At 48.0% G+C, this 25,471-nt stretch overlaps 1 protein-coding gene across 6 annotated transcripts; it reads right to left on the bottom strand.

Annotated features, from left to right (window-relative positions):
- Positions 1 to 386: 386 nt before the first annotated feature.
- OSR2 (odd-skipped related transciption factor 2) lies at positions 387 to 6,545 on the bottom strand. 6 transcript variants are annotated; one of them, XM_058833417.1, is made up of 4 exons: positions 4,065 to 4,459; positions 2,596 to 3,323; positions 1,840 to 1,939; positions 387 to 1,160 (listed from the first exon to the last, which is right to left on the bottom strand). In XM_058833417.1, exons 2-4 carry the CDS (start codon positions 3,249 to 3,251, stop codon positions 978 to 980), a joined length of 939 nt encoding a protein of 312 aa, XP_058689400.1. In that variant the 5' UTR covers positions 3,252 to 3,323; positions 4,065 to 4,459; the 3' UTR covers positions 387 to 977. The 6 variants fall into 6 exon arrangements, with proteins under 6 accessions (XP_058689400.1, XP_058689402.1, XP_058689403.1 ...); XM_058833419.1 differs by having other exon boundaries at positions 4,072 to 4,459; XM_058833420.1 differs by lacking the exon at positions 4,065 to 4,459 and adding an exon at positions 3,806 to 4,056.
- Between the last annotated feature and the right edge of the window lie 18,926 nt (positions 6,546 to 25,471).

The following is a 25,471-nucleotide window of genomic DNA, read 5'->3' as shown; positions in this document are numbered from 1 at the left end:
CGGATGAGCCCGGCCCGCAGGGCGGAATTGGCGCCTCGCTGTTTGCTTCCAGAGCTGCCGGGAAAGAATCGTCTTCTGCAGGATAAAGTCCCTGTCTAGGCGGGTGAATTGCTCGTGTCCAAAGTCTACAGACAGGAGGCTGCCTGCTGCAATCCCCGCGAGAGGGATAGCTTTTACAATATACGGCCTGATTGCAAATAAGTTACTAATAAGCCGCTTTCGCGTAAGAACGGCTCTATGCATTATTTCCTAAGATCTGTTTATTTGCAAATATTTCTTTGTTTTTCTTCTTTTAAAAAAATCGTTCGGGAAAATTAAAAAATAAAAGAAGTACAGAAGTTAATATTTAGACATTCGTACTATTAAGTAATAGAGCTATAAACTCTCAAATAAGGCACTTTCATTTTACTTAACAATAGATAACACAACAGCGACAGTGGAACAGACCAAACAAAAGCGATCACCAAAATTGTTGTGACAGTACAATTACCCGGCTAGGAAATTTATTCAATATGCTTTACCATTGCATTGACACAGCAGGAAAAAAAAAGCCCAAATGCTCAGAGAATAATACAAGAAGGCGGGAGGTATTTGGAAAAAAAAAAGGATTTATTTTGAAATACATTTTTAAAGAGATACTTTGCCTCCATGATTTGTTATCGATGTGCATCTGACATGATACAAAACAAACAAACCAAAAAAAAAAAAACACATTCTGTACAGAGCTCTAAAATGAGCCGCGATTATCTACAAGATGAGCTTTACGCTTGGGTGTGGGTTGGAGAGGGGCCCGATCCTGCAGTCCGCACTCTCTAAACGAGTTTCGCAGACATGTGGTAGGAAAGCTTGGCCCCGAGTCTGCGTGCGTGTCTCCGTGTGTGTGTGTGTGTGTGCGCGTCTGCGAGTTCCTACAATACACTCCTTGAGTAAAGTGGGCAAGTTGGAGCTGCCGGAGCGGGCGCGGGTCCCTGGCTGCTCTAGAAGTCCTGCCGCGGGGTGTGAGTTAGACTGTGCCGCCGTAGATCACAGTTTCGCCTGAACACTTTGCCGCACTGCTCACAGTTGTAGGGCTTGATGTCTGTATGGGTAAGAAGGTGAGTTTTCAGGTTACTTCTTTGATTAAAGGTTCTTCCACATGTGGGGCATTTGTGTGGAGATTCCTGTTCAGATTTGAAGCAAGCAAAGGATTAATCCTTCACAAACCACCTGTATTACTGCACTTTTTCTCATCGCAACGCACAACTCGAGGTATCGGGGGAGGACACGAACGAGAGGAGCACCGTGCGACCGGGCGGCCGCCCACCTCTCCCTATCCTGCCCCAAAAGCCTTATTTTATGGTTCTCGAGTCGTGATGTTCCGTGCCCCTGGGGCACACGGAAAACAGTCTCCGATCCGCCCTCCAGCTCCGGGACTCCCGCTGCCCGCCCGGCCGCCACGGCGGTCCCTCCGCACGGCATCCCGCCGCCGGGCCGCCCCGCTCCTGCCGCCAGGGCAGGGCTGCAGCCCACAACGAAAAACGCCTCCAACCAGCGGCGTGGACAAACCCGAACCCGGGGCTCACTCCCCGCCGCCAACCGCGTCCCCGCTGGCTTTAAGCCCGTCTCCCAAGGGCGCCGTTTTCCCGCGGGTCTCCCGCGGCCGCGGAGGTAACCACGGGCCGCTGTCCCCCGGCGGAGCCCCGGGGCCGGACCCTCCTCGCTCCCCTCCGCACCAGAGCCCTGATTCCCCGGTAGCCACCGCCCCTGCCCCGCGGCTGGCCAAGCCGAGCTGAGCCGGACCGAACCGGGCTGGGCCGGGCCAGCGCCACGCGTTGAGAGGCCGGGGAAGGGCGGGCTCACCTGCATGTGTAGAGTTTTGTGGACCGCCAGGGTCCTGGACTGGCAGAAGCCCTTCCCGCACTCCTGGCACTTGAAGGGTTTCTCTTTGGAATGGATGTACCTGGAAGGCAACCCGTGGGGTGAGCGGCGCTGCCGGGGGCGCGTGGGCCACACGACCCCAGACCCCCCTTCCCCAAACTCGACCCCCCCCCCCAGACGCCCTCATCCTCCTCTTCCTTCCTTTCCCCATTATTATTCTGTGTATGATTCAATTTCTTGGCCGGTTCGAAACATTTGCAATAACTCGTATCGAAGCGTGACCGCACTCTCTGGTGCCAGACCGGGACAGCATCTGCGCTGTCGGCCGGACCCGAGCCCGCTCCTCTCCGAAGGCGGAGAGGATTCAGCTCTGCGGCCGCGGGCGCCTCTCAGCACCGGCCGCAGCATGCGGAGATGGGTGGGGGATCAGCAGGGAAGCTCTCACCTGCGACCCACCCTGTTCCCTGCATCCCCCAGGGTCATGACTCAGGAGCACAAAAGCCCCTGGATCTTCATGTCCGGCTGCGAACCCCTCTGGCTCTCCCTCAGGAGGCTGAACTTCCCAAGCAAAGTGCAGGTTTCGGCTGCCCTGGTCCCTCCGTGACCACGGAATCTGAGCCGGGGGCTTTTCCCTGTGCTGTTCCCATGGCTCCTGGAGCCGCTGAGTCTCATCCCCCTCGAGCGGCTCACCCCACCCCGGCTGCCCACGGCCCGACCCCGGTCATGGTGGTCCCTCACCGGTGGTCCCGCAGGTGGTCCTGCCTCCGGAAAGCCTTGTGGCAGATGTCGCAGGTGTAGGGCCGCTCGTCCGTGTGGGTTCGCTCGTGGATGAGGAGGTTGTAGGACTTGGTGAAGTGCCTGCCGCAGAACTTGCAGATGAACTCCTTTTTCGTCTTGGAGGGCAGGCGGCCGCGGGAAGGCTTTCTGTCCGGGGACAGCTTGCTGATGCCCGACAGGGGCGAGGCCAGTCCGGGACTCAGCTTGGCGAGCTCCCCCACCTTGGGGGGGTCCTCCTGCGTGGCGGCCACGGCCAGGTTGGCAAAGTCAAATCGGGGCCTGTCCTTGTGCAATGCTGGGAGGACGTGGGCGATGGCCCCTTGCTTGGGGTGGAAGAGGTGCGTGGCAAAGGGGAGCGCGGGGAAAGGGAAGCGGGAGTCCACCAAGCCCTGCGCGGCCGCCATCTCCGTGATGGTAGAGCGGGTGATTTCATGCACATTGGGGTAGCCCAATGTCCAGTGGTTCATGTGCATGGTTTGCACGGCGCTGAGTCCGTACAGACCTTGCAACTGGTCCACAGCTGCGGGGAAGGTGTTCACAGCCTGGAGGAAGGAGTAGTTAGTGAGTTGCAGGGACGGGTGCAGTGGGATGGGGGCTGGCAGAGCCTTGCTTCCCATCTTCCCGAGGTGGGCGCGAGTCGGCGGAGCAGCTGGTGCCTCTGGATGGGCTTCCGAGATGGGGAGAAAATCCTAGGAAGAAAGAGGGAGAAAGGAGGGGAGAGAGACTTTTACTGAGAGCAGCGTGGTACTCCTTAGCCGAAGCGAGCGCAGCAACGGAGCCAGGGAGGGACAGGCACGGCTCCGGTGCGCTGCCCTGCCGCGGCCCCAGCGCCCCGCCGCAGCCCAGGCTCCCGTCCTCCGCCGGGACCGGCGGCCGACACTGACCCACGGCGCGATCGCTTCGACCGGAGAAGCTAAAGCGTCGGAAATAAATAAATAAAAATAGCGTTCCCAAAACACCCACCCGAAATTAAAATAAAAAGGAGAAAACACCGCACCGAGCCAGCCGAAGGAGCCGCAAATTCAAATTAAACGAATCGTGTGAAAACACAGGCGGAACAGACCCGCGGGAGGGGACGAAGCCTCTCCGCTTTCCGCCGCCCTGCCACCTTCCCCCGCAGCGCCCACCGCGGGGACCCCGGGGCCGCCTCCCCCATGCCCCCCGCGCCGACCTGACCCCCGGCGTCGCTTCCACCCTCCGCCCGGCCTCCTGCGGGCGCGGAGGCCCCGACCCCGACCCCTCCTGGCTGGGGCCTCCCCGGGATACAGCGGGGTGTTCACGGAGAGCCGAGTCAGGCCCGGGGGGCGGAGCAGGGGGGAATAAGCCCCGCGTTCGTCCTAGCTCCGTTGCTTATTTTTCTTCCTTCAACAACAACTCATTTATCAAGATAACCGAAGGAGAGAAAAGGAGCGCCTGCCCCGCACGCACACCTCCTACCCAGCCCCCCGCGCAGCAGCCATCCCACCGGCGGCGAGAAGAGCGGCCGGCCCGGAGGCCTCCCCGGCCCGCCGAGGGCCGCCCGGCACGGCGCTGCCCCGCAGTCGGCTCCCTCCGTGTCGCAGGGCCGAGCAGGGCGAGCGCAGCCCCGGCGGGACGGAGCCGTGCGGCCGAGCCCCCCGCACCCCCTCGGGCGTCCCCCGGCCGGGAGCTCCGCCGGAGCGGCAGGGCCGTGAGCTAATGAGCGGTGTGTGACTGTCAGAGGGTTTCACTCAGCCCATTCAACCGAAACCGCCGGGCCCGTCGCGAGGGGGTCCCCTCGGCGAACCCGGGACGACTCTCCCTTCACACGGGGCAGGGGGACATGGGAGCGGGGGACAAGCCCCTGCGGTTTCCTCTTTTTTTTTTGCTTTCGTTGAGGGATCACTTCCAGCAGCCAAGAGGCTGCCGCGACCCAGAAAAGCGGCCAAAGCAAACGCCGGGGTCTCTCTGGGCCTGTAAACAAGAGGTAGGGCCGAGGGTGACCCAGCACCTCAAGGGATTTGTGTGGAGGGTCTGGTAACGCGCAGTTTCCAAAATAAACGAGAAACCCTCCCCCTGGAAAAATCCTAAACCACCCGCTCCGAACAAAAACAAAAATTCAGGAAACTCTCCAAGCGCAGAGCCCGCGCTCCGTGAGCGGTGTCCCTGCCTCCCGGGCCGCTGCTGCCCGGCTCCTGCCGTTCCCCTGGCACCGCACGCACTCCGGCTGGAAAGACACTTTTCCATTTTTTTCCTAAAATACCTTTCCTCCACGTTTGTGGCATCTCATAATTGGCCGACTGGGGGAAAAAAATGTGGCAAGGAGGTCGCGAGTGAAGTGCAGTGCTGCCTACTCCTGTTTTCGTTTGCCTCGAGTCGTGGCTCTTCGGAGCTTCCTCCACTGCTTCCCAGTTTTCCTCGTTTGTGATTGTATCGACACCGGGGACAGTTATCGATACTATTATATATGGCGACTTTTTCGTTTTACTGAGGGGAGGTGGTTATATATACAGACTTAAAGATGTCGTAGTGTGAGTTCCTATTCGGTCTCGTCAAGGAACCGAAACAGAAGAAATTAAATCACTTTTCGCTGGCTGCTCCGGCTGCTCCTACCTCCAGCCCTGTTGTCTGAGGCTGGGTTTCGGAGCCACCGGCTGGGAGCTACGACCGAGGTAGGGGCAGTGTTTCTGTAGGGCAGAGCTCCCTCTGTTACAGCAGCGTTTGGTGGCTGTGTGGGGGTGTCATTGCTCCACGCTCGTTTTGGTGTCTACGAACCAACTCTGAGAAAACTGTTCTGAGCACGAAATCCTCATTTTAAGGTAGAAACTTTTAAAACTATACTTCTGTCTGAATGGCAGTACATCTGCTACTATTTGTATTTGGAGGTAACTTTAGTAAAACATATTTTTAAAAAGACCAGAAAGTGCCTTCGTACGTGATTTCAAGGCCATTTATATTAAGGTGTGTCGGGGCGCGGGGCGGGGGGGGAATTGAAAGTCAACCAAAAACGGATGTTACTTAAACCTTGGCACTTCCTTTTCCCTTTCCATTCAGAGAGCTTAATTAAATTAAGCCCGGTGTCAGGACAGCCCTCTCTACCTGCTTGCCGCCGACCTGCTGGTCCGGCCCGCGCTCCCCGTTCTTCCGCGGCGGGGCCGGGACCGTGTCCCAAAGGCGCTGCCGTCCTACCCAGGGAGCGAGTGGGCACCGGGTCGCCTCCTCTCCCCGACGGCCTCACCCGAAGCCGCGGCCGTCGCTGCCCGAGCAGCCAGGTATTTCCCCCGGCCGAGGTTTCTCCAGTGCGACCCGAGGCTTACTTAGCTCGTAGTCCATGCACGGACCGGCTTTTCCCTGCTAGGAGTTCCGCCTGAAGGACCTCGAGAGCGCATCCCGGGAGGCTGCCGTGGCCTGGCCTCGCACCAACGCGCCCCCGGCGCGGAGAGGGGACACCCGCACCCCAAGCCGCCGCGGAGCTGCGAACTGAAAGTAAACCCGGCGGCCCCGCGCTCCCGGCTGAGCGCACGCTCCGCTCTCGGGGCGGCCGCCCCGCTCCCGCCGACGGCAGCGGGCAGGGCGGGCCAGCGGAGCCACTCACCTACCGCAGCCTGCTGCTCCTCCCGGGGCAAAGCTGAGGCGGCGGCCGCGGCACCTTCACGGAGACATTAGATCCACAGCGGGGGCGCTCAGCGAGGCCGGGGCCCGGCGGCCACCGGCATGTTGCGGAAGGCTGGGCGGCGCGGCTGGGAGCTCTGGTCACGGCGGTCCCGGAGCCCCGGCATAGACCGCGGCCTCCCGCCCGCAGCCTCCCGCCTTCGACCCCGGCGAGGCTCGGCGCGAGTCTGAGCCGCCCCCTGCCCGGTCCATCACATTTCAGCGGTGACTGGCGTGGAGCGCTGTCCCCGCCCGCCCGCCGCAGCCGCCGGCCCACCCCGCGGCGCGCACAGCCCCGCGCTCGGGGCCGCGCCGCTCCGCCCCGACGGGACGGGACGGGACCGCCCCCGGCCGCGGCCCCGGCCCGCCCCGCCGAGCCGGCCCCACTGTTTACTTGTGTTTGGGTAGCAACTGGGCTTTAAAGTGGCAGGACGCCCCCCGCTCCCCCCGCGTCACCTAAGGTGACTTTTCCCTCCGAGAACAGCTCGACGCCCCCCGTCCCTCTGCCGGCAGCGGATATTTGCGCTCTCCTTGCGTCTCGCCGCCCATCTCGGCTGCCCGTCGTGCCACAGCTGGGGTGACATAGGCGGCCCTATTGTCGTAAATATCTAAAATAACACATCCAAACCTAGAGCGCGGTTTTTTGTTTTTTTTTTTTGTGGGTGCCCATGTCGCCGAGAGTGGATGCAGATAGTGCTCACGTCCAAATGGGCTTGTGGCCGTCATGTCGGGTCGCCCTATGCACCGTCAGCGATTCGGCGCTGCCCTTTCACTGCGACTGAGCCGCCTAAGGGCAGATTCTGGAAGAGAAGCTCTGCGGAGGTATCCGCATTCGCGGTGACTAAGCACGCAATCCCTACCTGGAACAGACACATAGTTTCGAAAGCAGTTTCAATTTATTACCGGGGAATTTACTGCTAAATGAGGCCGCCCTAACCCTCTTCAAATGTCTCGATTAGGTAGCTCTATTCACATTCGCCAATAGCTGCAATGCGGCTGGTTGCATATGTCGGCTTTGGGTTACATTTTTTATCTGTAATACTATCTTGTAATGTGCGTTATTTCAATCACATGTATGGGGAATTTATCGTATGATCTGGACTGGAAATTGGAACTAGAATTGGAAAAGGACAGAAATATGTCGGGGGAAATGGCACTTAAAGGATATCTTTGAAAAATTTTCAAAGGTAAGGTCTATGCTGGTAATTCAAGCCCGAGGTAGAGAAGAGGACATAAATTACAACTGTATGGGGATTTACTTTTTTTCCTTTTAGTGAACAGTAAGAAAAAATTAATCAAAGAGGGGAATAAGAGTCGGCAGAGGAAGTTTTGGCCGTGTCCCCTCACAGGGCAGCGCAGCCGGGGATGGCGCATGCTGCAGCCCGCGGCTGCCGCTGGCCGCCGGGGCTGTTTTTCGTTTCTTTTCATAGATCCCTGCTTCAAAAATGCTCTGTTTTAAATCCCAGACAGACTAAATAAATTGAATTTCTTCTCCCGGGCAGTGAGGATACGGAAGTTCACAATTCCGGGAGAAGGAGCGATTTCCTCGGTTCGGGTATGAGGTGGGTGCGGGCCGCCTCGGGGAGCCTGCACAGGACAAGGGCTCGTCGGCCGCGCCTGGGCTGGGGGAGTCCGGCAGCACGCGGGGGCAGGACCCGCATACTCTCGTTTTGCTTTCTCGAAGGAGGTCGGTTGCTTCAAGAACGAAGTCAGAAAGGGACTTTAGAGTCGCAATTTCTTCCCCGCACTGCTGGCGTCTGGATACCAAGAACAACACCCCCGAACTCAAGGATCAAAGGGAAATTGTTTCGGGAGAATCATAATTTCTTGCCTTTTACAGCAAATAGAAATAAGCCGCACTTGTGGAGGAAAAAAAAAAAATATATATATATATATGTATTTAACAACCAGCCAAAAATCAAAACCAAAATCTAAAAAAATCCCCAAACAACAACGACCTCCTCAAATCACAAGCCGACCAGACAACGAAAAAGCCTCAAAGTGGAGGGAACTCGGGAGGAGGACTGTGCGGTGCGACGTCACTGCCCGGGCTGTTCGCTCCCGGGCTGCTCGTGGTACCTTTCGGCTACGCCGCGCTCTCCCACCACCGGCAGCCCGTCCGCGCTGGCCGGGAGCACCCGGTGACCCCGGCGCGACTCCGGACTCCTCCCGGCCCGGCCGGCAGGTGCGCGGCGAGAGCCGACCGCGAGGCCCATCGGTAATGCCGCGTCAGCTCCGCACCAGCCGGAGCCCGGGCTCGCTCGGACGCCGGGGGGCTCCACGGCAGCGGCACCCGTCGAGCAGGGATGACACTAGCCGGGCCACGGGCAGCCGGGTCCCGCAGGAGCCCAGCACTCCCATGTCACCTTTCCGCGTCCACCTGGGGCGAGCCCCTCCCGCGCCCAAGGCACTTGTCCCGCTCGGCGGGGCCGCTGTGCCGGGCCGGGCGCGGGCACGGCCGGGCGGCGCGGGGGGAGCGCCGTGCCCGGCGGCCGCGGCCCGCGGTGCTGCAGCGCCGCCTGCAGGTCGGCGCCGGGCCCTGCGCGCTGCGCCCGCCCCGGCCGGGCCCCGGCCCCGCCGTGGGTGTCCCGGCGGACCCAGCACATTGGGATGGGTGTCCCGGCGGACCCAGCACATTGGGATGGGTGTCCCGGCGGACCCAGCACATTGGGATGGGTGTCCCGGCGGACCCAGCACATTGCGATGGGTGTCCCGGCGGACCCAGCACATTGGGATGGGTGTCCCGGCGGACCCAGAGCCGGGCTCTCCCCGCACCGCCCGAGAGACGGCGGCCGCGGGGCGCCGAGGAGCGCGGAGGCAGCACCGCTATCCGCGGGCGTCCGAGCGCTCACCTCGTACCTCCTTCTCCCACCCACGCGTCCCGCCGGTGCAGACATCGCCGCGGTTATCTCAGCCTCCCTCCGCTCTCTCTTCCTACACCGTGCCCCCCTCCCCCCCCCCAATAAATTCATCCGGAGCGCTGGATCCCGTCCAGGGGAACAAGGAGATAGGCAGTGTTTGTTCTTGCTGTGGGGAAGAGATTAAAGCGGTTCCTCCGCGGCCGTGAAGCTTGGGGCAAACCTTGATCATTCGCCCCTTTCCGAGTACAGAGATGGGAGACGGCAGTGAGGCCCCTCAGAGGCGCTTGTCGGGCCCCCCCGCGGGGCACTGTGCGCGGCTGCGGTGCGAGATGCGTGCACGGAGCGCTATCGGCAGTGGGGGGCCGCGGCCGCTGGAACTCATCCTCGCGAAAATGAATGGGGCAGGGTCTTCAGAGGGGGGTCAGGGGTGCGCCCGCAGCCGGCGTCGGAGGGAGAGGGGTCAGCGGGTACTCGGGCCGGCTCCGGTTCATGACAGGGGCTACGCCAAGGGAACGGGCCGGCAGCACATTCCCCGGTGCAGGGCACCGCTGCTCCCTGCTTTGGGAAGCGACCCGAGGGCCCCCGACGGCCGCTGGCTCACGGGAGCTCAGTCGGGGCGAGCAGGGCAGAGCGGTCGCTGGGCAGAGAGGGCAACCGCGGACCGAGCCCAGCCCTGGGCCAACCCCGGCTGACAGACAGGTCGTTGCGGCGAACGACTCGGCTACACAGCGAGTACTTATTTTTTTTTAATTTTTTTTTTTTTTGTTAAGGAAAACAGTGACCGCCCGTTTATCTGGCATCTGACTCCTCTGGTGTTTCTTGGTGACTAAATCATCACAGGCTTCGCTTCGATTTATTGGGTGGGATATTCTGTTTTGTTTTTACTGAACTAGTCAGGAAATGCCAAGATTTGACAAACAGGCGTAGGCGGCCGGGGACGCGGCGCTTGGCAGGCTCCGGGGGACACCGCCGCTGCAACTCCCGCTCAGCGTCCCCTTTTTCCCTTCTCGGACTCAGATCCCCGTAGAATATCGCCGCGATTTATCTCCATGAAAGAAGAAAGTAATTAAGCACGCAACGACCTCAGCGGGCTGGATACCGCCCGCGTCTCTCCCGGACGTTCAAGCCCCGCCACCCACAGGCCCCGGGCCCCTGCCCGCGGTCCCGGCCGCGGGGCTGCCCCTGGGCAGCGGGGAGCGGGCCCAGCAGCCTCACCCGCGGCACCGCGGCTGCCGCCCCGATGTGAATCGCCGCCGCAGCCGGCCCGACGGGTGCCTCCTCCTCCTCTTCCCCTCTCTAGGGAACACAGAGCCCCAGGGGGCTTTTGGTCTCCGGCCACTGCCGAGCCCCGGCTCCCCGCTCCCGAAGCTCCTGGCTCCACGTCGGACACGGCGGGGCTGACGGGCGCACCGGGAGAAGCGTCAAACCGCCTTTGGCCGAGTCCGTCTTTGCCGTGCGCACAGCGCTGGGGGCCGCTCGTCCCGCGGAGCTTGCGCCGTGGCGCAGCTACTGCCTCGGTACAACAGCGCCGTGCGGATGGGGCGATGGATGGTGCGGATGCCCCGGCTCCGCGGGGACCGGGGAGAGGACGCGGCCGGCTGCGATGCTGCTGCCTTGCCCCGACGGCGGGCCCCGAGCTCTCAATAAAAGGACTTTTCTAGCCTAAAATGCTCCTTCCCCGGCCATCAGCAATGAGAGGTTTTTGTGGTGTCTGAAGTGAACAGACATAAAGAAATACAACATGCCGTACCTTGCTATAGTTTGGTTTAAGCAGCTTTTCGGCTAAAGTCTTTCCTGCCATCAGCACAGAAACACTGAGCAGGGCTGTTCTGCGGAGCCACAGACACCCATTGCACACGAGTGGGCCCCTTTCCCATTGCTCCATACCTCACTGCCGAGCCCCCAAGCTGAGCCTTGGGACTGCGGAGGGTCCCTAGGCTGACAGGCTCTGCTTACTCTCTGGTAGTGGCATTTTCCCTCTCTTGGCAGACGAGTCAAAGGACACCTGCAAGGTGAAGGTCGGCAGGGCTTCAGGCTGCCTGCTGCACGGCCATGGGTTTGTAGACTACACTCCTGAGTTCAGGCTCCAATGAAGTTCTGCAGCTGCCTCAGGCCGAAAGGATCATGAAGTTTGCAATCTCTGATCCAACTGCTAGGGGGGAAATCTAAAAGAAATATTGTATAAAAGCGATAAATTGGTTTAAGAAATGCAGTTGTACTTTCGGTCGCATGCCTCGTAACTCACCTAGGACATGAGAACTCCAAGGCAGCAGAGAACAGATCCATATATCTTCTCCTGTGGCATATATTAAGTAACTCCATTTCCTTTTAAGAACTTGCAATATCCCAGTGAATAATTCGGTTTCACAAATAAAATTAATATTATAGGGTGTAAGTCAACAAACAATAGAAAAGCTCAGAGAGTTTTTTCCAGTTGTAAACATGCAGAATCCATCTGGTCATTAGATACATCTGTGGGTTAAGCACTGATTTGTTTATGCAAGCCTGATGCTCATGATACTTTTAAACTGGGACTATTCTGTTGAATGCATGTATACTATAATCCTCTTTTACCTACCCTCCATATGCGGGTTTCCTGTTTTCAGCATGCATTCTCAATGTGTAAACTGTGGTGAAGGATATGTTATAAACCAGGATACTACAGAGCATTTCAGATATTTTCAGAGCATTACAAGCACGGTGCAAGCATATGCAAATCATCACTTACAGATGTGCACAATGTCTGTAGTAATCTCTGTGAGTTTTTTTCAGTTCTTTGTGGCATCTAATTCAAAGAAAAGGACAATAATGGATATTACAAAAAACTAAGGGCAGATTCACTTCTACAATGTCCAGACAAACCTTACTGATGAAACCCTGCACTTCTTAATAAAATCAGGGCTTTTGAAGGTTAAGTTATTGAAGATTGCTGAAATACAAGGAAATCGAGGGAAAGCTTACCAGGGTAAGGCATTAGAAAGCACTTAAAGACACTGCCAAGGCTGAACATAACTCTGTGTCTCTATTCAGTATGATCCAAAAAGTATTTAAGTGCATGCTTAAGATCATTGCTACCCAGGGCAATATCTAAGCAGGTGCTTCAACGTCTTTATACGCCAGTCATCTGCTGCATGTGTGGTTTACTGCTGGTTTTAAATATTTACTTAATCAGGGATACTATTTTCAGACTGCCTCATAAAAATAAACAAATGAACAAAAGTTTATAAAAAACCCAAGAGCAGTTACTGTTCTAGGCAAGAATTTTCATCATGCTTGCTTTCATGTCCTTTTCCATGAGTTAAGTTGTTGGCACTGGTATCTGTATGACTACCTTGTTTTTGCCTTTAGTGCTGGTGTTCTCAGCTTCTACTGCCACCTCATAGCACCACTGTCTGCATCATCCTGTTGGGTGAAAGGACAGTGGCACTAACACAGAATCTGTGGATGCAATGCTGATTGATGCACTGTAGAGATTTTGCAGTGGAGAACAGTTAGAATTTAGCTTATGGCATGGGAAAAAGAGTTCTTTTTCTCCATGAACACTCCATAGCCATTGTGGGGAAAGCTCGGGGCAAGATCACTCTGGCATACAGTCAAAGCCACAGCTGGGAAAAGGAACAGATCAGTTCAAGAATAGAACTGAAATGGGCATGGACCAGTCAGAAGACTTTCTGGTAAAGAACACTCTTCTACCTCACTTTCCTTCTCTTCCTGTCGAGCTGAGCCAGTGTGTCACTGCAGACAGTCTCTGGTGTCTGGGTATCATGAGTCAGCAACAAACAGAAATCATGTGAAACCAGGACAAATCAGAGTGAAGATCCAGCAGTGGATTTCCACCTTCTTTGCTCATGGACTTTTGTTTTCTGTTCCCAGGATGGTATAGGTCTCTGCTCAGAGGATTGGCATTTTGCTTGTTCTCCTTAGTTCCCCTTCACAGACCCCAGGAGTATTTGAGGGACTTGGACGGGACTGTGAAGGGTAGGGTGAAGTTTGCAAATGGCCTTTTTCCCTGTTTAGTCTAGAGTAGATGGCATGGTCTGTCTCATAAACAGTATCAATGTTTATTTGCAGGATTTATGTTTGCATTAACTCTTTCATTTATTTGGCTTGCTCACCCTTGCTAGGCTGGTGAAAATTATTAGATGTTATACTGTTCTTTCAAATTCTCCCTTGGGAATTGTCTCCAAGAAAAACATAAAACCCATTCACTTCAGCACCAAAACTCATTTTAGCACCAGAGGAGTGCTGAAAGCCAAGGACACGACATTGAAGTAGAAACAGAACTGACTCAAGGCCTCTTATTTCCAGCTCCAGAGAAGAGGGGAATGAGATAGCCAGCCACACTGCAAACTTTCCAGTGCAATATATATTCTCCTTTTCCACTCAGTTGTCCTTGTGACTACTGGTTTCCCAAATGCAACCAGGAGCTTTTGAATGTCACTGTTGCCATGAGAATGTGTGTTTCTGAACTGCTGGGTGAACCCTGCCTGTGAAGGTACAGCACCCTGCACTTTTGGGAGGCTGTAGATGTGTGGAAGGGAGCAGAAGAGACCCTGGGGCATGGAATGCTTTGTAATGACAGCCTTCCTGGCTGTGATGGGAGCAAGGATCAATGGCATCTGCAAGACTAGGGGCTTTCAGGGAGCCTAGAAAGAATGCCTATTGAGAAATGTGAGGAAATCTCCATCATTAGCAGAAATGCTCGGGACAGAGAAATGAAAGCTGAATATAGAAACTGAAAAAAATATTTTTTGAATCCAGGAAAGGTACCAGAAGAAGACTCATGCAGCCATCTGAAAGGATTTTTTAATAAAATGTATCTTGTGCTTGAATTCTTAAAATCTTAAATCTGAAAATAGAGAAGTCTCAGTGAATTTAACCAGAGGGCTTTGACCAATATAGTGTGTTAAAAATTTATATTGGGAAGAAGCATAAAGTATAACAGTGTGTTTATTTCAGTGGGACCTGGCATGAAAGTCAGTCAGTGGCCACAGCATCATTGCTGACACTCATGAGGTCTAAAAAAGGGACCACCAATATAGGTCATTAGTTAAGGTTAAGCAGGGTTAACTCTGACCTTTCTCCAGTCTCCAAACAGGCATCTCTTAAGCAAATAAAAACCACAGTTATTAAAGAACTCTTAAACAACTACAATAACAAAACAGAGTGAAATGGAGTCGAAACTGCAGATCTGGTTTATTCAAAGCATAATATTTATACATGACAGATACTGAAAGGCAGCAGAACTAGTTTTAAGGACCATCTCTCTACCTAGATAGGGGAGGCATACTTTGAAAGCATCCTGTCTTTTGAATGACAGTGAGACATGAATTTAAGTTTTCCAAAAAAGTATTTTAATTCCTAGAGCTTGGAAATTCCTAACTGCTTAATAAAGAACAGTACTAGAAATACTCAGTGTTCTGTTAGAATCACAGGTGGAGCCTGAAATGCTAAAAGTCTGTTCAAAGCATCACTTAAGTCTGATCTAATTCAGCATTAGTCTCACATTATCTTTCCCAACCTCAATGGTTTCAAGATCTATAAAACCAGACTTGAGCTGATGTTTACTTTTACAGCTAATGGTTCCTCAAATCTAAAAGAACTTCTAAGAAGTAGATAAAAGCAGCTGCAAAAGTGATCTAGAAATAAACATCCAGAAGAAAGCATAACTGCAATCAAAGTTCCAGCTGTTCTTGTTTCAATTTTTATCAGTATTCTTTTTAATCAGGCACATTTTGAAGTCCAAGGCTTATTTCCAACAGCTTTTGTCCATATATATATGTATACACACATATATATGTATGTAAGCTCCTTGAAATATTACAGAAGTTCTGTTTCACATCAAAATACTGTACATTGTCACTGAAACTATTAATTTTCTTTTCCTCATCCCCCATGTTCTCTCTGGGCCCCTCTTTTGCATCTGGCATGTGTACTGATACTCAAGATGACAAATACTGATAACTGTGAAGCTGCAATGCTGCATACCTCCATAAGGCAAAGCTTAGCCAAAGTTAGTCATTGATTTATGTCCCATATTCTGTTCAACAGCATAAGGGGTTTATTTTCTAATTCCATACCTTTAATCCTTGCCACGTCCAACCCAGTGTATGTCAAATTTCCATCTTATTGTTGCAGCTGTGGTTTCTTAAAGTGAAAGTATGCTTCTTGAATGCAGTGTCACATTCTTCAGTTTATTCAGATTTAAATTCTCAGTTGATCAAAAATGCCTGAACTCTTCAAAATAAGATGGTGTGGGATTTTTTTCTGTATTATATGGTTGCACCAAATCCATAGAAAGTATAGTAACTTAAGCAGAGATAACACTCTGTAGGGGTGAGAGATGTAGAGATGAAGAGTAGAGATGAGAGGTGTAGAGATGAAAAGAAACAAACCGTGCACTGTCTAGGCAGTAATACCTTAGTATTACTTAGGGCAACTTCATAACACCACAGTAGGAGATAGCCCACAAAGCAGATTGGTTTCAGGAGAACTTGCATTATTTCAAAATAGAGCTGCAAAAATTTAGTATTTTTTTCATTACTTTAACTCTTTAAGGAGAATACCCAGTGCTCCCCCATGAAAAAAGGACCAGAGGCATGATGCTGTAAATATTGCTCCAGAAACTTGCAAGCAAGTCCTCTGCATTACCTTCCCAACCCTTTTGACAAGCCCTCTGTGGAGTGCTACTCTTCCTGCAGGTGAGCTGATGAAAAGGACCATACCTTTCCTTCAAGTCACTTCAGTTCAAAGTCTGGTACAGTAACTCAAAACCACTTTTATCATCTTTAAAAGCTAAGAGGTTAGTGTTCTCCACCAGAGCAGCTGACATGCGTCCAATTCCAGGAAAAGGCCAGAAAGTAGCTAAAAGCAGTAACAACTTAAAAACTGCTGCAAAAAATCTGCCAGAGGACATCTGTCAAAGTCCGAAGAGTTCCAGTTATGTATGATTTCATTTGATCCCAGAGGCTAAATAATGTACAGGAAAGATTTAATAATGTTATGCAGATTATGTGTGGAAATGTAAGAGGAACTGAATACAATGCCAGTTTGAAAAATCTTCATGTGCTCATGGCACTATTATTGCTGCACAGTCAGAAAACATAGCTTGAGCAATAGACTATGATAATAAAATTAAAAATTGGAATTGCTAGAATATTTACTCAGGTGAGGCTCTTTGATTAAAAAAAGATGACTTAATATTTTCTTTCTGCCAGGAAATTACCAGTGGAGAGAGCCCCATTCCAGTTTCCACCACAATAAGTTCCATTGCCATGTAAAAGCCTGACAGTGAAAATGTGGTAACCACAGATCACTGCTCACAATGTTCCCAAATGCCAGTGCAAAGGACACTTCAGCTACTAAATATTGAACAAAAATGAATGGCCCTCAGCTATCTCTGCTTGCAAGTTTGAATTACAGCGTCTGGCTGAACAACAATTGCTGAACTATAGGTACGATCCTTTTGCCAAGCCACTTCCAGAAGCAATAATTTCTGGCAGAGAGAGGGAAGAGGCAGCTGTACTGTAAGGGTGATGTGAATGGCAACCACAGGATCTGCCAAATGATACCTGTCAAATCTTCTGCTAGTGTAATGCTCTGATGCCATTTAACACACTTTAAATACTGGCGGAGGAGGGATTATTAAACATTGTTCTTAGCCGGCAGAGCTATGGGCTTCACCATTAAAAATGAAAACCAAACCAAACTAAAACCCCCCACCTGAATGCAGAAGTAATCATATCCTATCTGGCAATATCTAAAAACTTTTGTCTAGACTCTCACACAGGAAGCTAGTGCAACATTTCCTAGATTTCTTTAAGCCAGCACTTGTGGTAGTATTGCTTCAGCCAGTGTTTTTGTCTCCCTTGGGGTAATGGCTATACTTTTACCAGCTGAAAATTTATGCTTAATAGTTTTTCTTTCAGTGGAAGGATCTAAGACTTTTCCTTCCAATGCTAGACTTTACTTTCAGGGAGTTTCCTGATTTCTTGGGTTTCTCATTTCCTCTTGCTATTCCTGCTCTCATCTGTTTTGCAAATGGCCACCATAATGTTAAGCTTATCTAATGGCCAGGCCTTCAGCTGGAAGAATGCCAGCAACATTCTGAAAATCAGTCATCTGAAAGCATTCAGAGGACATGGCCATCACCTTCTCCCTGAACCTCAAACATAAAGCTTCCCTGATAAGCACACAGTCCAACACCATGAAAAGCAAGAGGTTAATCTTAAATTCAGATGTCACTTTAAACAGCTTCCCTCAGTGACACTCAGACACTTTGTTGAATTCATCTCACTCTACAAATTATTTTTTTTTCCAGTGTTTGGGATACTGGTTGTACATTAACACAGTAAAGAGTGACTGTTTCCCTAATGGTTTCACTGCAAATGCAGGTTTCACTACATTGTTGCTCCTTATTTCATTAATTGGAATACTTTTTTCCCCTCACTTTCAGGGTATGGTCCATCTACTCCTGGCTTTTGAATTCATGCACGGCCATGGCAGTTCCTTCCATCAGTGTGACTTTGGGCTTTTTTCACAACTCCTGTTGAGAAAAGTAGCAAGGGCAGAAGAAATTTCTTTCCCTTGGTAAAGGGAAGTTGAGAAAAATGCAAGATGTGTTCCAGGTCTTTATGCAGACATAGAGATCAAAATTCTCATGAATTTTGCTATTGACCTTGTTGAGTTCTGAATGCTATTCAAAAGGAGAAGTACCAGGTCTTTAATTCAGAAATTTGAGAAAAAGTAAAAAAAAACCAGCCCAAGGTCTGCATGACACTCTGAAGACCCAACATCTGGCAATAAATATTGAAGAAGGAGCTAAGAAGTTTAACTTTGCAAAAGTAAAGACAGAATTTTGTCATAACATTTATTTAGTTAAGATGTGAGAAAGAAGAGCTGAAAGCAACTCCTATACATCCTGTAGAGAACCAACACTGTAGGAATGTGTGGGAAAATTATCCCTCATTTGGACTTCTGTTGCCTCAAAGAAAATGAATTCTGAACCTACAGGAGATAGATAAAACAGACCCAAAGGAGGAAAGTGCAGTCTGAAGACATCTACTACACAAGAAGAGACTGCCCTCTGCAGTAACCTTATTTTGGAAAGAGAGCTGACAAGAGGAAGACCTGCTGTTTGCTGCAGTAGCTGCCTGAAGGGCTGGTTCAGTCAGCACTTAGAGACATCCTGAGAGCCGGCTGGGAAAAGTCTTTCCCAGCTTCCAGGGATCCCAGTGTCTCAGTGCTGTGGGATGTGCTACTGCCCACAGTGTGAAGGCTGCTGAACATCAGTCAAACAGTTTCCATTCTGATAAACCAAAGGACAGAGTAAGCAGAGAGGTGGGAATGCATGACAGAGCTAGAGGAGGTATCATAGTGCATAAGGTAAATGTCTTCCTGGAAAAGAAAAAAAGTCATATACTTAATACTGTTTTCTTAGAAATCATGGTATATCTTAGCTTATCTGTTTTGACTAAATGGGAACATATTGAGGAAGGAGCTACATATAAGTGAATTTAGTAAAAAATGAAACTTAAAACAATAGTTACACAGGTTAAAACAGGCACAGCTCTAGGGGTGTCAGCTGGTGACTTACATGGCCTGCAGGTCTGCCTGGTACAATAATTTCTTGATTAAACAAAACTTCTTGAGGCTGAGGAATCTGAATAATAGCAATGAGGCTTTCTCCAGCTCCTAATGAGCAGCATAAGGTCCTGTACTATCTTTCCTGTCCTAGGACTGAGCCAAACAAACAAAAACAGAATTTCTGGAATCCATTGCATTTCTGAAGGGCATTATTTAAAAATTAGACCGCAAAAGATTATTATCACAGGCATACCACTTTAGAATAGATTTCCTAGAAGCAAAGCAACTTTGGGGAAAACCTCTCAAACAATCCCTCTTGCTGTAAGACACCTGTTCTCCTTAAAGCACTTTTTTTTAGTGGAACTCACCCCAGCTGAATTAAATTTGTTTCCCTTGGGCCTGCATTTTCTTTAGCCAACACAACAGCTGCACCATGTGGAGATGAGCCACAAGAAGTGCAACAACACATGTTTGTGATTGCAGTATCAGCTTTGGCAGATTTCAGTGCAGAGGTCTTTAACTGCCTTCTATTAGAGAGCCAGCTTTGCAATATATACAACATTTTGCAATGTAGTAGCAGTAATATAGATATAGTTCTGTTTATTTCTAATACATGCTGGTACAGTAAAGCCAAAAAGTAACTGACTGTTACCCATAGCTATAAATATTGTATTAAGCACAACCTTTTCCTTTTGCATTTAAAAGTAGGATATTAAAGTAGGAAGAGAACAGAAGGATGAGTTAACTACAATAAAATCCCCTGAGGCTCCTGTACTAGCCGTTACCCAACCATTCAAAATGTGCACTAACTCTGTTATTTTAAAGCTGTAGTAAATTTAATCTCTCCAAGAAATTGCTGAATTCCTCAAAAATAATGCATAATCTTGTTTCAATGTGCTTTTTTCCCGTTCATTTCAGGAACAAGTGCCAAAAACTGGTCTTGTGTAGCCTAATGCAATATACTTTAGAACACAGTTTTGAAAACTGCTTTTGAGGCATTTAACTTAGAGCTTTTGAGTATCCCACACCCATCAAAATGAGGTACTTGTTTTTGAAAGACCATTTTGAAAGGTCAAGAAAAATGCCAGCAACATTTGTGTCAAGTGTTTATAATGTGTTGTTCCTGTTACTTTATGTAAAATCAGTGGTGTATATATTTGTGAGTATACTAACACAGTCGCGTGGTTTTAATCTTCCTACACATTTTCTCACTTAAAATTTCTATACCATTGCAATGCAAATTATACATAGATATTGGAATGTATAATACATTAGCAGGCAATGCATATTATACAACATTGCATAAGTGTCCCTGTGACTAGGAACAGCAGATTTTCCCACTGTCTAAAATTTCAGATGCTTAGTATCTATTCCAAAATAAGAGGACCACTTCTACACTGTTTCTCTTCTCTGACTACATAATTTCTGATCTAATGAACAAATGACACATTATTAAGAGGTTATTTCAAATAAATGGTAGTGTCTAATATGATCTGTCTTCAATGCTGAGTTTTCCTCCATCTTCCTGGGAGATGAAATGGGCCAAGTATGGAAATGCTAGTCAAGCAAAGAGCTGCCTTTATATTCACACTCCCATGAGAAAATCGGACAGCACCCTCTTTTAAGGACTGATCCTCAAAGTAGTATATTTGAAAGAAAGAAGCTGCTGATGTCAACAGATTTTAGATCAGGTCCTAGAGGTACTCTGCCTAGTTTGAACTGCATAGAGCAGTGATTTGATAAAAAACCTTACTGAAGGAGAGACACAGCATAAATTAAAACATATACTTTGGCTTTTTTATTCTGTTTCAGCTTTTCCTTGTTTAACATAGTATTCAAATTATCACATCCATTTTAAAATTAGCTTTAAGGAATTTATACTGCATATTGTTCATCTGGTAAGAGCAGCTTAATACCACCAGTATAACAAATTAGATCATGGAACTACAGAAGAGCTCAAGGATGAAGTAATAAAAGTTGTGTACTGGCCTGTTCAAGGTTACACAAAAACATTAAGCTCTCTCTTGTTTAGAAGACATTGAAACGTGATATATGAACACAAGAACGTAAAAGAAGTAATGCCTTTAAATCTTAAAATGATTAGCAGTTTTATTCTGTAGGGATCTATGGGAGGAGATGGACTCCACCCTGAGGAAGATAAAAGACTTTAGTTTTCTCAACTGGAAGGAGTGACTCATGTTAGGTGGAAGTGGTATGCATGTGATATTCCTTATGTGGTAAATTAACTGTTTCTATTAAAAAACCTTCTAGTATATGGAATTGCTCTATTTCCCTCAGCTCTGAAGGAAAATTATTCCACCAAAACTCTTTATCTTTTTGCTAACTCCAGGCTGGGTAAAAATGGGATGTTTTGATGGCTGTTGATAAATTCTCTTGTGGTATTAAATAAATCCATTAATCATCCACTACGAAAATTATTTTTAAGGAAGGAATAGTGGAAAAAGCTTAGTTCTCAAATTTAATGGTGTTAATTAGCTCTCTAGATAGTAACTTGCTCTGTTTTGCTGTGGATTTATAGCATTACCTATGTACACTTTAGTCACTTTGAAGTCTTGTTTTCAGCAGAAAGTTCCTCTGCTCAGTAGTGACAGCAGTTTAAGGACTCATCCTGGGTAGTGATGAGGACGCCATGAAACTCTCCCCTATTGAACCAAACCAAACCTGCTTAGAGGAGACTCAAATGAGTGCATTGTACAAAGTCAATTTTGTGAAAATTCATTATTTGCTGCTTTGCTGTTTCTTTAGCACACAGGCTGCTGTGGGAAAGGCTTCCCACTGCTTTTAAATGCAAAATGGGAATGTAAATGCAAATCTTAACATTTTTCTATAGATTTTACTTTCACTTTCCACATGGGACCTAATCTTGTAATCAGACACATTATTTCACAGTCAGTCATGAAATGGCCGTTATGTCCCTGAACTTTTTTTTTTTTTGTGAAGTTTTGGGACTGGAATTGTATTTAGGTTTTGGATTTTTAAATTTTTTTTTAAGTGTAACTGTATGTCTTATACAAGTAGCTTATTTGGACTTGAATTATGATCTTCTGGCATGTTTTGGTTGGGAAAGTTGGAAAAAAGTAAGAAACTGAAATGTGGTTTCTGGATTGTAAACCATTTAGATGAGTGATTCTTCCTCATAAAAACTTGCTTTTTAATATTTATGAAGCAAGCTGGAGATGCACTTCAGAAATCAATAGGAAGGGTTTTACTAAAAACCCCAACATGCTGTAACTGAATAAACTGTAGGCATCTCATGGCATTGCTTTTGTACTGCTCGGTATTCACAATGTGCTTTCAGGTTGTGTTGAGTTCTCCTCATTTTTTATTCTGTCATTTGGAGTCACACATACTTCCCTTACAGCACTTAGGTGAAAGGCCCACAAGGGCAATGAAACTTCCCTCCTTTGAATCAGAAAGAATGGGTCTTGTTAGCCTCTTGAAAACTTTATCCCTAAAAATTGTAAAAAAAAAATTAAAAATCCTTATCTTCCCTAAATATTTCTGCCATGTATTATTAAAATTCTCAGCTCAAGACCTAAAGGAACATAGGAGAAAATCCGGCCACCATCATGGTGGAAGCCTTGGGCATAAGGCTGTGTGTACTCACGTAGTTGAAGTTGGTTTCATGAAGTACTTGCTTCATCAAGTAATGATGATTCAACTTTTCTTTTGTTATTGATACTAGTTTCCACCCCTAGCGCAGGCATCAAGGCTTGCTAGTTAAACGTTATTTATTTATTCTCCAGGGTGTGATCATACTTCTTTGCACACAGGACAGCAGATGGTCGCTCTCAGAAAGAGGATGAATATTTTTGTGCAGAAGAGAATCCAGAGTAACCCTCAGTATTACCACAACAACCGTAATTGTTTCACAAACCAAAATGAGGTTTCATTTTTTCACATTAATGCAAATCTGTAGATCCCATGAGCACAATCAATGCAGCTGTACTACAGGCCCGGAATATCCTCTGTGGTCAACTGTAAATAGCAACTCTGTATCCATGGTTTATTTTTACCATAGTGTGCTATAATAGGAAAAATAGCAAATGGTAAGTCTATATATAGCCTGTTACCAAGACTGTGAGCTAAATGGTTAGTCAACAGTAAAATCCTATCCTAATCAACAAATGGCTTTGGGTCCAGTAATAATATTTTGGATATCAAAATAATGTATACTAGTAGTGAGAGGAATTGCAGCAGTGCAGCTAATATTTTACAGGTTTTTTATGGCTCTTTTTAATGTTAAGTAGGAATTTTGTAAATTATGGTGATTTTAATAGACTGGATATGGATAGCAGAGTCGATATTGTTGTACTTATATTACCTGACTTTTTTTTTTCTGCCTCCTTCTTTTGTTGGACCAGCAAAAATTAATTTTCCTTTCAGTGACATTGATTAACCATTAAATTGTGAACAGTTCAGGAAAGGAGTGTCCCCCCTCTCTCTGCCTTGTTCTTTATTTCTAAATTTATGTAAGAACTCACTATAGGAAAGTATAAATTTTATTCCAGACTTGAAAAGATGCTGTTCCTTTCTGTTTTATTTATGACTATTTTATGACTGACAAGGTTAGGAAAGTATACAACAAATTCTTAGATAAGCCTTCAAGGTTACTTCACATTAGACATGATAGGTAGGAAGAAAATACAGGCAGAAGTCAGTTTTCCTTATCTTTTGTATAAACAAGCTGGTATTTCATTCAAGGCCTTTTCCTTAACTTTCAGCATACCAGATCACTATCAGGCAGTCACAGGGAGAGACATGCAAACATGTTGTTGTTGACTATTTATCCACTGAATTATGAATTGGATTCTAAGGAAAGCAGGCTCCTGCATTCATTCCATCTTTGTACTTGCCTGCCATCCCCTGCCTTTCTCCCCTTCACAATAATTTGTGACTTATTTTACTAGCCTTAAACATGTTTCATGAAATGTTGGAGGACTGTAATTACAGTAAATTCCTATTTTTACAGAGCTCAAAGGTAGAGGAGAGAATGACCTGCTTGTGGAGCTGTTTACCCCAGAATGAGGGAAAAGTAAGGCAAACTCTGTCCTTACCTGGGTTTGGGATCACGCTGTGGACTGGCCTGCAGCCTTCTCCTGTGAGCCAAACACCTTATCCTGTGTGCTAATCTGCAGGTGTAATGGAGACACAACATGGAACTCCATTGGGAAATGCCAAAGTGGGCCAAGGCACGGTGAGACATCAGTGATGTGGAAGGATTTGAGGATAGAGCTGGGGGTGTGCTTGGGCATCTATATTGATTTTGTCAGTTTTGGTGTGCCAAGCAGGTGAATGGAACTGCATCTGGGATGGTAACTCCACATCAAGGGAGAGAGCACTGAGGGCCCTGTCTGTATGAAATAAATGGGGAGTACCATGGTGAAAGGGTAGAAGGCACATGGGAAAAAGAGCTGGCCTCTGAAAAGCACCACAGACATGATGAAGGACTAGGGGTATTTTCTCTGGGGAGTGTTCATGACATGTATCTCTTGGAAAACATGCACTATTTATTAATTCTGCTGTTTTACAGTAGCATCATGTATTCATTACAATGAACTTTGTTTAAATGAGCCTGATCGAATACCTTCTGAAGTAAATGCTGCTTTTATTTGCTATCAAAGGAACGAGATAAGGTCCCTGCTATAACATAGGTAATTTATTTGCATGATGTTTATGAATGACTTTGAAGTATATATTTGTAATTTAAATCCTAACATTAGTTATACCTGTTAGAAATGCAGACATGAACTTCTCAAGTAATTCTTATTCTTCTTAGTTTTATTACAAACTATATACAACTGTGACTTTTTTTTTTGTTCATATTTTTAGGGGCTTGAGGACTTCCTTTGTGTGTGTTTATATAGCATCTAATAGTTGTCCATGTCATCATGATTCTTGATTTCATTGCAGTATAAGTAATTATAATATAAATTATTTTATCTCTTTACAAAACAATATTATAATACAAAATAATTATAGTACTCAAAAACTAAGTATGGTCTTCATCCATTCTTTGGTCTGAGGAATTGTATTTGATGTTGATTCCAGCTCTGCAGAGGGGAGTCCTAATTCAGGCAGATAAATTTTTAAAGCGGATAAAATACTTCAGAAGAGAAAGAGTAATTCTAAAATCCTACATTTTTAGGATTGGGCTATATTAAGCCTTTTCTTCCTCAGCTGCCTTCTTAGTAGTGTTAGTCCTGCTGTTGGAAGAAATCATGGGAATACTCAGGTAGAGTGTCTGCAACTTCCTCATCTCCATCTTGTCTAGACACCAGCAATCTCATAGTATATTCATGCCTCCAGAACATCTAGACTTCTCTTCACTGGAAACTCTGAATGAGGTAGGAGAACAGAGGGAATCTGTTTTCCCTTTCAAAGTTCCTTCTTTGCCAGTGGCTAAGTACAGTATTGTAATGAATACTAAATCAGTGTCATGTTTCACAGCACGGTTCTCAAATTCTTGTTACAGGGGAAAGGTGAGATAGTGTTATTTATTCCAATGTCATTGACTAAAAATACTACTTGAAATTATAAGAGATGAATAAAGTGATCTTGAAAAATACCGTGGTACATATGTCATCCTACTGATGTTTTATTTTCAGTTTAAATGTACTTAGAAAGCTTTCTGGCAATTGCACAAGGCACAACTTAAATTTCTGTGAGAGAGGCATGGAATTAGTCCACACTTTTTTTTGGCACTGTCTGCCCCACTAGGTAATAAAGCCAGGCTACATTACTTCTTTCAGACATCTCAA

Source organism: Poecile atricapillus, chromosome 2 (genome assembly GCF_030490865.1).
Source record: "Poecile atricapillus isolate bPoeAtr1 chromosome 2, bPoeAtr1.hap1, whole genome shotgun sequence".
Classification (NCBI taxonomy): Eukaryota; Metazoa; Chordata; class Aves; order Passeriformes; family Paridae; genus Poecile; species Poecile atricapillus.
This window is presented reverse-complemented; position numbering and strand designations above follow the sequence as displayed.